At 52.1% G+C, this 12,090-nt stretch overlaps 1 protein-coding gene across 3 annotated transcripts in view; it reads left to right on the forward strand.

Annotated features, from left to right (window-relative positions):
- Nucleotides 1-4,670: 4,670 nt before the first annotated feature.
- Nucleotides 4,671-12,090, forward strand: part of LOC122381649 (hepatoma-derived growth factor-related protein 2-like) — a 33,109-nt gene continuing 25,689 nt past the window's right edge. Inside the window, exons 1-4 of one of the 3 annotated variants that reach the window (XM_043366066.1) lie at nt 4,671-4,799; nt 4,965-5,133; nt 5,460-5,875; nt 6,915-7,084. In XM_043366066.1, coding sequence (XP_043222001.1) covers nt 5,041-5,133; nt 5,460-5,875; nt 6,915-7,084 — 679 coding nt within the window. In that variant the 5' untranslated portion in view covers nt 4,671-4,799; nt 4,965-5,040. Of the gene's footprint in view, nt 5,134-5,459; nt 5,876-6,914; nt 7,085-12,090 lie in introns of all 3 variants that reach the window. The other 2 variants (XM_043366065.1, XM_043366064.1) reach the window with 2 other exon arrangements.

Raw genomic sequence — 12,090 nt, forward strand, 5'->3', positions numbered from 1 at the left:
CAGTCACCCGAACAAGGGCGCGCCGCACACAAAGGGGCGCACACGGGCCCGTGCCCCCCCCCCCATTCGAGTTGGGGGCCCAACTCGAAGGATTAGGGCCTAATCCTTAGACCACCGTCAAACCGATGACGTCACAGGTCAGGTCAAAGGTCCAATTTTCACCGTTTACAGGCATTTCAAGAAATGCGTTGTAAAATCGAGTTAAATGCATTTCATAGAAAATCATCGATGGGGAAATGCTCTTCAAACACATATTTTGCTATTTGAGGTCACTGATACCAGGTCAGGTCACAGAGGTCAGGTCACTGGGGAGTGGGGGGTCACAATATGAAAGTGTCGTGTGGTACATGTTTTATGGTCCATTTTACATGACAAATGCGATTATGTGGGTCAGGCAACCTTTGGGGCCAGCTTAGGTCACGTTTTGGTCAAGGTCAGGCCAAGGTCAGGTCAAGGTCAGGTCAAATTAGGTCAAATTTCAAAGTTGATATTTTTGCATAAAATGGGTATCAAATCGATGCAGCTCGTCACGGGGAGTTCAATGGTGGTCTTTGTTTTGCCGTACGTGGTCTAGAATCGCTAAAAAATTGAGTTCAAAAATTTGACGTCATCATTTTTGAACAGTTTTTTCGCTATAACTTGGCCAAAAAACGAGATATCGACCTGAAATTTGGTATGTATATAGAAGAGCGCAGGGACTATCACATATATTCCGTTTTTTCGAAATTAGGAAAAAGTTTTGAATTTTATTTTAGTTTTTCTAAAAAATCAATTTGTTTGTTTTTTTTGGGTCAAAACATTAGCGTCGCCACGGGGGGGGGGGCAAGCGGGGCAGCTTGCCCCCCCCAACCTCGGATCGGGCACCCCCTGAGATCGATACAGATCCGATGAGATTTTGGAGTCGGGGAAAAATGGGGGTACCTTTCTGAGAATGCCTGTGAGGTCAGACTCTGTTGGAGCGTGCAGTTCAAACCAAAGTCAGAGTCGCAGTCGCCAAAATCTTCAAGACTCCGACTCCAGACTCGGAAATGTCAATGCCATGATTCATGCCATGTTCCTAGTTGGTTCTTTATTACATTTTGTAGCTGATTTTCATAAGTTTTGGAGTGCTGGCACATAATTTTCGTTCAAGGCGTGACACGAAATCTTCGGGGCCTTTCTCAACTCTCGTCAAATGTCTGCGACAGGCACAAGTACCGTTCAAGTGCCGCAGGGCTCATGAGCCTGCTTTTCAAACAGGCTTCTAAGGAGCTCCACTGAGCTCTAAGAAGCTTTCGGAGGGCCCAGCCCCAGACCGGCCTCTGAGAGTCCCACTGGTGTCCATGTTCTCTAGAGGGCCCATACAGGGATCTTTGCGGACATTATACATACGTAGACCTCTGAAGGGCCACACGAATCTTTGAGGATGCCTTCGAAAATTTATGAAAACCTCAACTGGCCTATGATAGTACAGCCGAACTTTTGAGGCGACAGACTTTACTAACCCTAACCCGGCATCTGAGGGGTCACAACTCACGTGTCCCTCTGAAGGCCGCAACACATGTTTCTTATGTCCCTACCAACGTAGGGTCCTTAAGGATTCGACACAGACCCCGACGGTTCACACTGTTATTCGAGGGCTCCAGGCTCACCCTGGGCCCAGTCTCTTAGCGCCCGCCGCCCACACTGGCTTCTGAAAGCTCGTGTGCCCTAAAGGGCTTTCCGGGCCCACCTTAGGCTCGGAAAGCCCTAAAGCACCACATACACATAAATATTTGGGGTGACCCACGCCGATCTCCGGGATCCTAAGCAGGCTTCTGAGAGTCCACACTGACCCTGAGTGGCCTGAAATGGCCTGGAAGTCGCAATCCTATCTCTAAGGGATCCCTTGCCGCTATGCCGTGCGTAACTTTTGGTTCCGTTAAATATTTTTGGTCGCGTTTGCAGCGCTTGCCTTCACTCGAAAAACCACAAACTTTTTGTTCACACTCAAGTGAACAAAACACTTCTTCTCACTGCAGCAAGGATGAATGATGTACTTCCGATTCACACTTCCGACATTCTCTCTCAGTCTCCGCCGAATGCCCAATTCTTAGCTACAATCGGCGGCTGGGATAAACCCTATGCATTTCACGTAAAACCTCGGCATGCATGCGTGAATGGAGGTTTTAGCGAGTGATCCGATTCAAATGGAGCGTTTTTCACCTTCTTCTGGGTAATGATCATGAGCGACGAGAGTCTGCACAGGGGCCCTCTGCAGTGCGTCGGCAATCGCAGCCACTGTAATTCTAACAGTCGTTTTTGTCCAGAAATTTCAAAAAAAATTATTTTTTTGTAAAAAAAAAAATACATGCTATAGCTAGACGGAAAACTTTGTCACCATCGGATTCCTCGCACCATTGCGCGTCGAATGATATGTAAAACGAGTGAGTAACGGCTGGGGAAAGGCAAGATTTAACACAAAACTTGATTTTGCCCCCCCAACCGAAAATGTCTGGCGACGCCTATGGGTCAAAAACCCAAAATTTTGAAAATCCGAGATAGCAGTTTTGTAGCGCCGCTTTTTGTATACTAGACCATATAAAGAACTTTGAAATTGCTTGATAACTGTAGATTTGGTGAGCGTTTCAAGATTGCATGTTTTTTGCTCATTTTTGCTGGAACATGACCTCAGTTTGACCTCAATAACTCCTGACCTAAGGTGACCTAAGACTTGAAATTTGGTGTGAATGTGTCAAATTGATGCTCGGGAAGGTACTGAAAATTTGGCGGCGCTGCGCGCCGCCGTTTTCTTGCTATTCAGGAAAAACCACAGGGGGGCCAAAATGGCCCCTCCCCAACGGGGCGAGGGTTAAGAGTCCATCATATGCCCAGTAACGCAGCCAGGGTCGTTGTGGTGAAATTTCAATGGCCCTTAAAATGCCTCAAAGGGCCCACGGATGTCGGATGGCGTCACAGGATCCTCAAATGGTCTCGGAGGGCCCTCAGTTATCGTCAAAGGGCCCTCAGATGGCCTCACAGGGCCCTCAGATGGCCTCACAGGGCCCTCAGATGGCCTCACAGGGCCCTAAGATGGCCTCACAGGGCCCTCAGATGGCCTCAAAGGGCCCTCAGATGGCCTCAAAGGGCCCTCAGATGGCCTCAAAGGGCCCTCAGATGGCCTCAAAGGGCCCTCAGATGGCCTCAAAGGACCCTCAGCTAACGTCAAACAGATCTCAGAGGGCCTAAAAGGGCGTCAAAGGGCCCTGAGCAGGCGTCAGAGGGCCCCCAGCTGATGTCAGAGGGCCCTGGCCTCGCATCAAACGGCCCTCCGAAGGCCTTAAAGGGTCCTTTGGTCATTAGTTGACCTTCCAGGTCAGGTCAAGGACTCAAAAATCGGGAAAATTAGAACGTCGTAAAGTGTGGCTGCTATAGGGTTTTTCGGGGTGCTGATCACGAATAGTTATCATGTTAGTTTTGATCACAGATGATGTCTTTATGCATTTAGGCCAGGTCGGGTCAGGTCAGGTCAGGTCAACCAGTTAAGGTCCTGCCGGGTATTCGTAGTAGGTGACAACCGCCTCTGACAACTTCATAACATGTCACGAAGGCACAAAAAACTACTTCGTAAATGTTCAAATAGTTGCTAAATTCGGATTCAGCTCCAAAAACCAGCCTAGGAACATGTATAATTCGGAAAAGTAGTGAGGTCATCATAGGTCAATGACCTGACCTAACCTTCAGGTGACCTTGACATCCACCCTAATGCATGAGAGCAGCATCAACTCACAAAACGCTTGAAACCTCGAAAAGACTGGCAAACGCGATAATGCGAGCCGCAGCCGACATACGCCGAATCGCGATGCTGGCCAATTATGGTCTCGGAAAGTAGGTCACAGGTCAGAGGTCATTTGGGTCAGGGTCATGAAATTTTCAAATAGTTTTTTTTTCGAAATAATAAAATCCAAAAATAAAACGACAACGACAGTTCACCGTCATAAGTCTGTCAGCACTCAGCATAGCGTAAATTTACAACCATACGTCCTATTCCCATCTGTCCATATAATGTCCTATATACGGTTATATAGCTTCGCACTTTCTCACACAAGAACATTACATTACACTAAGAGAAAAGTAAATGCCTCCGACCAGGGCCCTAGCGACATCACCTCCGGGCTCGGCTCCGACCTCAATATACCTTCACTCAATATACCCTGGCTCCGACATCGAGAGACGCAAGAGAGCAGGGTCCAGGGTACGAGTGCGTACGAATGTACCCAATGGCAGCATTCCCTGCGACTGCGCAGTTCTACCACCAATAACGAAACGTTTCATATACTCCTTTTATCCATTATTTCGGCCAGTTTTATTTATCATTTTGGAAGTATGAGACGTTAATTATATTTTACATCCAGTATATCTTTGAAATAGAAGCTTGAAAAGGTCTGCCAAAATAGGTTTGACATTGTTTGGATGTTATTGAAAACTGCTTAGCAATTTACTTATGAGAATTGGAAGTTGTCAAAGGAATAAAGAAAATGAAAAAAGCTCATTTGATGACATTTGTCGATAATTTGAACCTGAAATCATTCGACTATCTATTCAGATATTAACACAACATTAATATAATGTTCAAATGTAAGTGAACATGTGATTTTACTTCAATTATTTTCAAGTGAAATAGTGCTTGAGAGTGCCAGCAGAACACAGCAGAAGGCGGCTGGTTCAAAATAAAACAAGTTGAGCGCAAACTTGTGCGCGAAATTGATACAAGTCCCGGCTCGTGTTACTGTTTTAAACTATTATTTAGCACATAACAGGATGTATAAAACAATACCAACGTAATATTGATGTTAAAATGGCCTTGGTTATATTTGTCTCATTTGTGAGACGATCTACCATTGCATGCGTTTGTTAGTTTTTATTTGAGAATCCCTAATCATAATTGCCGCAAACTGGGACCGGGTGAGGTAAGGGCATATCTGATCTGATCTGATTAATTTTAGTGTTAGCTGGCATCTGCTTTCTCCGACTTATTGCTACGTGTGAAGATTGAAGTTTCATTTATCTCATTGTTGAGACATGTCCCAGCCTCAAGGGAAAAAGAAAGGCTTCATCGCACCATTTCAGTCCGCGGTGCCTTCTCAAGATGACGAACAGAGGGAACCGGATTCGGTGAGTCGGAGTTCGAAAAAATGCCCAGATTAAAATATTGAAATATAAACAACAATGCCAGTGCTACTGCCGACGCAGTCCCGGACACTCAACTCTTTTCCTTGACACCGTGACAACTAAAAGGACTGGCTGGGCTCGAAACCGTGTCAAAAGCACTCCAGTTATCTTAATGTCAGGTCTGAAATATAAAATAGCTCGTGTCTCGCTCCATGAAGTGTTGTCCGACTTTAGCTAGTATCAACGTTGTAGCAGCTAGTATTATGTCTGACACAGCTGTTTTAAGTTCAGCTGTAATTTGAGTCCTTTTTCTCTCTGACTATCCCCAGGCTCCCGTTCTTCCTGAGGAGAGAGCTGCAGCGGTCGTCTCACCTGCCACTGCAAGTAAGAAGACTAAAAAGAAAAAGCGTCAAATAACGTCAAATGAAGACAGAGACGTTGCAACACACGTCTCCCGGAAACCCACCGAGGAAGAGATCGAAAACAACAACTGCCCTGACCTCGCAGAACGGACGGAACTACCCTCGGCAGGCCTGCTGTTCAACACCAACGAGGAACCGAAGCTGGCGAAAAAGGCGAAGCTTTGTCCGCCGCCGGCTGCTGGTGACGGTGCCGGGTCGGAGGACGAGGACGGCGTCGCTGCCGGCTCGGCGGCGTCCGGCGGCGCAGACGGCTCGGACGGTGACGAGGCGTGCGCGCCGGCCGCCGAGCCGGCGCTGCCCGTCGGCTCAGCGCTCACGGCCAGGTGAGTCCGTCCGCTCGGCAAGGAGCCGTCCGCTAACTGCGCAGAAGCCGAGCCCACGTGCGTGGACGGCGCGGAACGGGACAGTATAAAGAGTGCCCCTGTCAATATGATTCTGGTGGGGTTACAATCGATGTGTGGTTACCCGGGATGATAGATGTTTTGAGGGATGTTTACGTAAAATGGCGTGGCATGCTAATTGTGCTCCACTGATATTCCAGAGTCCCGACAACATCGAATCATGTATTTGTGCGGCAGTGTATGCTTATTTTTACAACCGCCTCCTCATGCGTCTTTATCTCGCCTTTGGACATTATGCCAGCATAATATCCTAGCGTAATATTCTCTCGGCCGAGCTTTCTTCGAAAGTCTTATTACCTCAGCCTGTGCACCACGGCCGTCGTTTTTTGGCTCGTCATGTACTGCGCAGCACAACAATAATCGCTGTATCGGTCTGGTCACGCCCGACTGACGTCAGCTGACGAGAACGTCCAGCCCGGGGTGCTCCCGTGATCATTTCCCCTTACTGTCTCGCCTTCCTTTGACATTTTGCGTTGTAGTACCATTTGACCTTCTTTTCGTTCATACGCATCGCCCGACCACTACCACTGCGACTGGCCCTAGTCGGTGCCGTGTAGTGTCCGTCCACGTTCTATCTTATAAGCTCCAGCTCCTTATAGCCGTGCTAACGTTCCTTCTCACCATTGTTCTGCCCAAGTTTCTGTCGCCTTTGACCGTCCGCCTAATCCTTTTAATGCTCCTCTGTCAGGTGTGCCTGTGTTGTGTCTACGCTCGTTCCGTACGAGTTCTTTGTCTTTTGGCTGACTGTGCTTCCGTCCCTTTTGATTGTTCCTCGTTCCTTCCGACTTTGTCGCCGTCCCTCCTGACCGTATTTCCATCCTTTTGACCGTATCTGTCCCTCCTGACCGTATTTCCATCCTTTTGACCGTATCTGTCCCTCCTGACCGTATTTCCATCCTTTTGACCGTATCTGTCCCTGTGACCGTTCCTCCCCTCTGACACTCCCCCGCCGTGGCCGCAGCGCTCCGGCCGAGCAGACTCCTCCGGACGCGACGGTCACCTCGCTCCGCTCGCCGCCGGCCGTGTTCAAACGGCCGAACCCGGGCACCACGGCGCTCACTTCGGACCCGGAGACGGGCCCGCCGCCGGTCAAGCGGCGCCTCTACACCGGCAAACGCCGCCACGAGCGAGGTAGGTACGAACCAAAGGAGACAGATGGGCGGGCTGCACATGGGAAACGGGGTGCGGTGGGTCGCACTTGTTTGGTGGGTCGACTGGAACGGTACGGGGGGCGGGAGGGGGTGGGGGCGTGTTTATCATTTTCTAGCCGGCTTACCATGGGATGGTCAGTTATTTACTGATTGTGGGTCATGGTCGTCGCTGGGTCGCCCGACTGGTTACGTCAGTTTCGTGGTCAGCGCTCCGTTGTTGAGCATCGGATTGCTTCCTGGGATTGCTTCCTGAGACTGCTGACATCAGTAGGTTACACATGCCTTCTTTATTCATGTGACCGCGACGTTATTCTCTGTCGGGCCTCGGTGACATCTTCACTCTGTCCGCGGTGAGATTCACCGTCCGCCCGCGTTGAAGTTATCCGTCGGACCGCGGCGATACCAGTACCCGCGGCGGTCCGGCCGCGTTGAGTCTGGCCGACACAAGGCGCCGGCCGCGGCGTGCGTGGGTTGCCGTTCGGTGGCGCAGCATCGATCGCCGAGTGCGCGGCACGGTGGACCCGGCCGGCCGGCCGGCGGTGGCGGGACCGCCCCCTCCCCGCCGCGCCGGCCCCGCACAGCTGAGAGTCGGCCCGGCCCGCCGGACGCCACTCAGGGAACCGGAATGGGGATGGGGGGGGAGGCGCGGATCCAGATCAGACTCATGAGAGAGTGGGAGGGAGTTGAGGATCGTCAGACGGACCACCGTCGGTTCGCGGCTGTGATAGCGTGGAATCCGCAATCGCTACTGCCGTGTTAATGGCACGTCGCTACGAAGGTTCATTGGGTATTTTCTATGTGCAGCGTGCATGCAGAGATAAACATGATAAACATCAGCTGGTTCTGCTTTCCGAGAATTTCATGAAAATTCCAAAGATGACTACGATTCATCGGTGAATATGTTTACCGCCAGCGAGTGCGGTGCAACCGCTGTTGTGGGTGGATACATCCGCTATTTATAGAGCCTTTTATTCGCTGCGAGTCGAGCAACCAAAAGGTTCTTTAGGATTAATTCCCATTCAGAGATATTTTTCGCTCGTGAGTTGAAAGTCGGACGCCTTTCCTGAAAGTCCAAGCCGCCTAGACCGAGACCCTGTGACGAACTCGGCTCCACTTCCTCGTGCCTGGGTAGACAGTAGGCACGGACACCCGGAAGTATACCATCAGATCTGAGAACGAGCGTAATGAAAACAATCTCCCGTCATCTCCGCCCGTCGAGCGGACTGGTTCGGCAAAGTTCGCTCTGCCGACTAGCTGGACGGAATCCCTGGGGCGACGCCGCGTCGGGGTGCGCCTGAGAAAGTCTCACATTGTGCGAGTGTTACTCGGAACGGAATATGCTGCCTCTAGTCTCGGTGCAACTGCTGGCGCCGCAGAGTTCGCACTCACTCTGTATCTCTCACTCCTCTATCCCTCTGCGTCCTCTGTCCCTCTTTCCCACCTCTTCCCTTCCTCCCTCCCTCTCTCTCTGTTTTTCTTCCTCTCTCTCTCTCTCTCTCTCTCTCTCTCTCTCTCTCTCTCTCTCTCTCTCTCTCTCTCTCTCTCTCTCTCTCTCTCTCTCTCTCTCTCTCTCTCTCTCTTCCTCCCCTCTCTCTTCCCTGATCAAATCTGACATGTTTTTGGTAAGTTATGTCACGATACGTATTAGCCATTCATGAATGTGTGCCGAGTGCCAAGTGTCACTGTTGTTGCATGTCACTTTCCGGAGACAATGCTAAATAATTTTCATACTAAATAATTGTGACAGCTCCATCGCCTCCATATTTCGTGCTGCATATTGTCCTGAGCTGCTCGCACGGCGTTGGGCTGCTTCCTCAACATCGGATTTGCCGCTGCAGCTGAGAGCGGCCAATCTGACGTCTCTGGCCGGCTGCCAAGCAGCTGACCCATACTCAGCGCTCACCGACAAATTGATCGGGAATTGCGACTGGCTTGGAAGAGGTCACACCCCACAGGGACGTTGATTGTCGATCACGAATGGTAAATAAGGCTACTGGCTAGTTGTGCGGATAGATTGTAATCTTCGGTCGTGCTCAGCCGCTTATATCGGTCGTGCTCAGCCGCTTATATTCCGTCTCCTTCGCCCCGGTCAATGTGGATACTTTATGTGCATTTTTCTTTGCCGTCCGCCGCCTTCGCCCGTCCCCCGGTGCGCCATGGGCCGGCCGAGATCGGCACGACTGCAGAGCCGCCATGGCGCCCCTCACGGCCGACGCTGCCACAGCCGTGCCATCGTCAGCTGCTGCTCCACGCGTCACGGCACGTGCTGCCGGCCGGCCGGACGGTCCGACCGCCTCATCCGCTGCCGTCGGTACGGTCCGTACTCCGTCCGTCCGTCCGGGTCCGTCCGCGGGCGGGCCGAACCCGGCGGCCGGCCGCCCGGTTGGATCAAGGTCACGGCGCACGCAGCCGGCGGCGGCCGGGCCTCCTGCGGCCTGCCTCAATCGGCGCTCAGCCGCCGACCTACGCGCGGCTGTACGCGGCCGTGGGAGGGACGGATGGCGAATGGGCCGCTATTTGTACCCATAACATCGACATTTACAAAGGAAATGCTCGCTCACCCAGTGCGGAATAGAGCCCTTGTTATGACCTCGACGGAGAGGCGATATGTGGGTTTATCGCTCTGTTCTCGCCGTTAGCGCTCTCTTGCGCCTAAAATTAGCACATACGGCGCTAAGTGCTACCGAGAGACGTCTGTCGGCACCCGAGTGCCCTCCCCGTGTTTTCGTCCGGGTCAGTAGTTACTCGGCCTCGGTCACGGTGGCGTTCATGGCACATTGGGCGGTTGTTGTCCCGCCGGCTGACGGCCGCGGCAGCTCACCGCCGTGTTTGCGTTGGCAGGGGGCGCCGCGCCGCAGTCTGCAGCGGCCGCGGGGCCTCGCGGGGAGCGCCTCTCCCGCGGCGGAGAGGTGCAGTGCCCACTTTAGCCGGCGCCCCGCCCCCTGTTTAGATTCCGAGCGCCGAGCGGCCCCCGCCGAGCGTGTCGGCGTGCATCGATAGTCGGCTGCAAGGTGGAATGGTAAACAAGGCCCGTGTCACTCCGCCGCCGGTAAACGCTAAAACTTCCGCTGAACCGGCGAAGGAGGCTAAACAATGCGCTGCTGGCTTCTTACTCAGAGCTGTGTTGTATATTTTGGATGTTACCTACTAGTCTATTATTTACCAGTCATATCCAGGCCAGCCGCCCATAATCCGCTCCAGGCTGGTGCAAGATAAGAAAGAATGACCTATACATAGGGCAACGCATCCAGAAATAGCGCGTTGCTGGGAGGGAGCACCTGAACTTGACTGCTGCCATCGAGCACTCCGCAAAATCCATACAGAGATCATGCCCAAGCCGAGTTCATAAGGCTCACAAAAGGGGACCCGCCGGCCCTGACCGGGAGACCCTCTGTGTATGTATTCAGAGATCGAGTCGAACTGGGCCATGCATACACGGTCAGCAATAGGGAAGACCGACCCAAATAGATCGTGGGATCATCTAATAACGAAGACCGGCACTGACGCGCCCCAGCTGTTACAGCCCACTGACACACTGCTAGACTTCTGTTTGTTTGCTGGGATTTAGGGGCGCGTCGAAACTACCGACTCCAGAGTAAGCACTAGGTGTTTTTCTCAGTCTGTTGAGCCAACCAGTTTCCCCGGCTTACGTCCAATTACAGAGCTGCAGTCGCCCCTCCGCCGTCCGTAGAAGAAATGCTGTAACCTCTGGCACGCCTCGACCTCGGTCAAACTCGCTGTGACAGTGCGGCGGATAGTGGAGTAGGTGACCCTGAAAGCCGGGCCCTCCGCAGGCCTGCGGCTGTGGGAACGGCAGGGGTCTGGTAGTTATAGTGCGGGAGTTTGGAATGCTGAGGGACTGGGAGGGTAAGATATGGTGTGCTGTGCTGGTATCGGGGATTCTCCTGAATTCGAACGCTATCTTTGGCTTGGGCGAAGTGATTGAAAGGGCTATGGTGGTGAGTTTTGCTCGGAACGCTTCATCGCCAGTGTGCGACGGTCTTGCAATTGTTTCGTGCAAGCCATTGCATGAAACTAAAGCTCCTACTGACGATAGCTCCTGCTGATACGTTTGTTTGAGTCCTCTTTCGCGTTTCTACATTTATAAATGCGTCCGCTCTGACGGTTATTTGGTGAATGATATGGGAAATTACCTCCACCAAAGTTATGTACAAAGGGAAACCCTGTCTAGAGAGAGCGCATCTGCATGTGACGAATGCCCTGTGACGACATGGTAAGATGAAGCTCCGGCCACCCGGCAGCACAGCTCCCACTGCTGGCAGCTGTAGCGAAAGTGGCGAGTCAGCAGTGGCTGCGCCGCGTCTGGCACCCACCAGAGCCGTGTGACGCTTCCGGTCTCATTTTTTTCTACGCGTGGCCATTGGCCTCGCTTCCATTAGCGACGGACGAGCGGCGCTGTGCTGTACCGACCGGGAAAGTCGTGTGCTTTGCCCGATCCTTACAAGTTCAATCGCCATAGATGCTGGGGGACCCAGCCCGCCAGCCGATTGTCGAATCAGCCCAATACTCTCTCTTATTATTTCAATATCCCTCCTCTCATCCTACCGTCCTGGCTTTGTGTACATACATAGAACGAATAGAACGAAATAGAATGAATAGAATAGAATGAATAGAACGAAAGGGAAGAATCCAAGAAAACCAGGTAATGCTGAGCCTAAACATTAGCCCTATGGGAGTTGCATGGAAAAATGGGACCAGAAGTCGGCAGTGCCTCCCCCCTTAAACCGGCACCGCCTGGGCTATTTCCGTACCCACGACAGCCTGGGGGGGGGGGTCGGATCCGACCCCCCCTGTTATCTCGAGAACCAATGGTCGTATCGAGCCCCGCGAGGCGGCGTTCGAAAGGGCTCTACGAGACCTTCCCAAAGCACTCTTAAGATTTTAAGATTGAGGTCAACTTTCGGGTCAAGGTCAGGTCAAAGGTCAAATTCAGGGGTTTTGCATGAATCGGCTACGGACAGCGGA

The sequence above is a fragment of the Amphibalanus amphitrite genome, unplaced genomic scaffold, assembly GCF_019059575.1.
Source record: "Amphibalanus amphitrite isolate SeventyFive unplaced genomic scaffold, NRLGWU_Aamphi_draft 000124F_arrow, whole genome shotgun sequence".
NCBI lineage: Eukaryota > Metazoa > Arthropoda > Thecostraca > Balanomorpha > Balanidae > Amphibalanus > Amphibalanus amphitrite.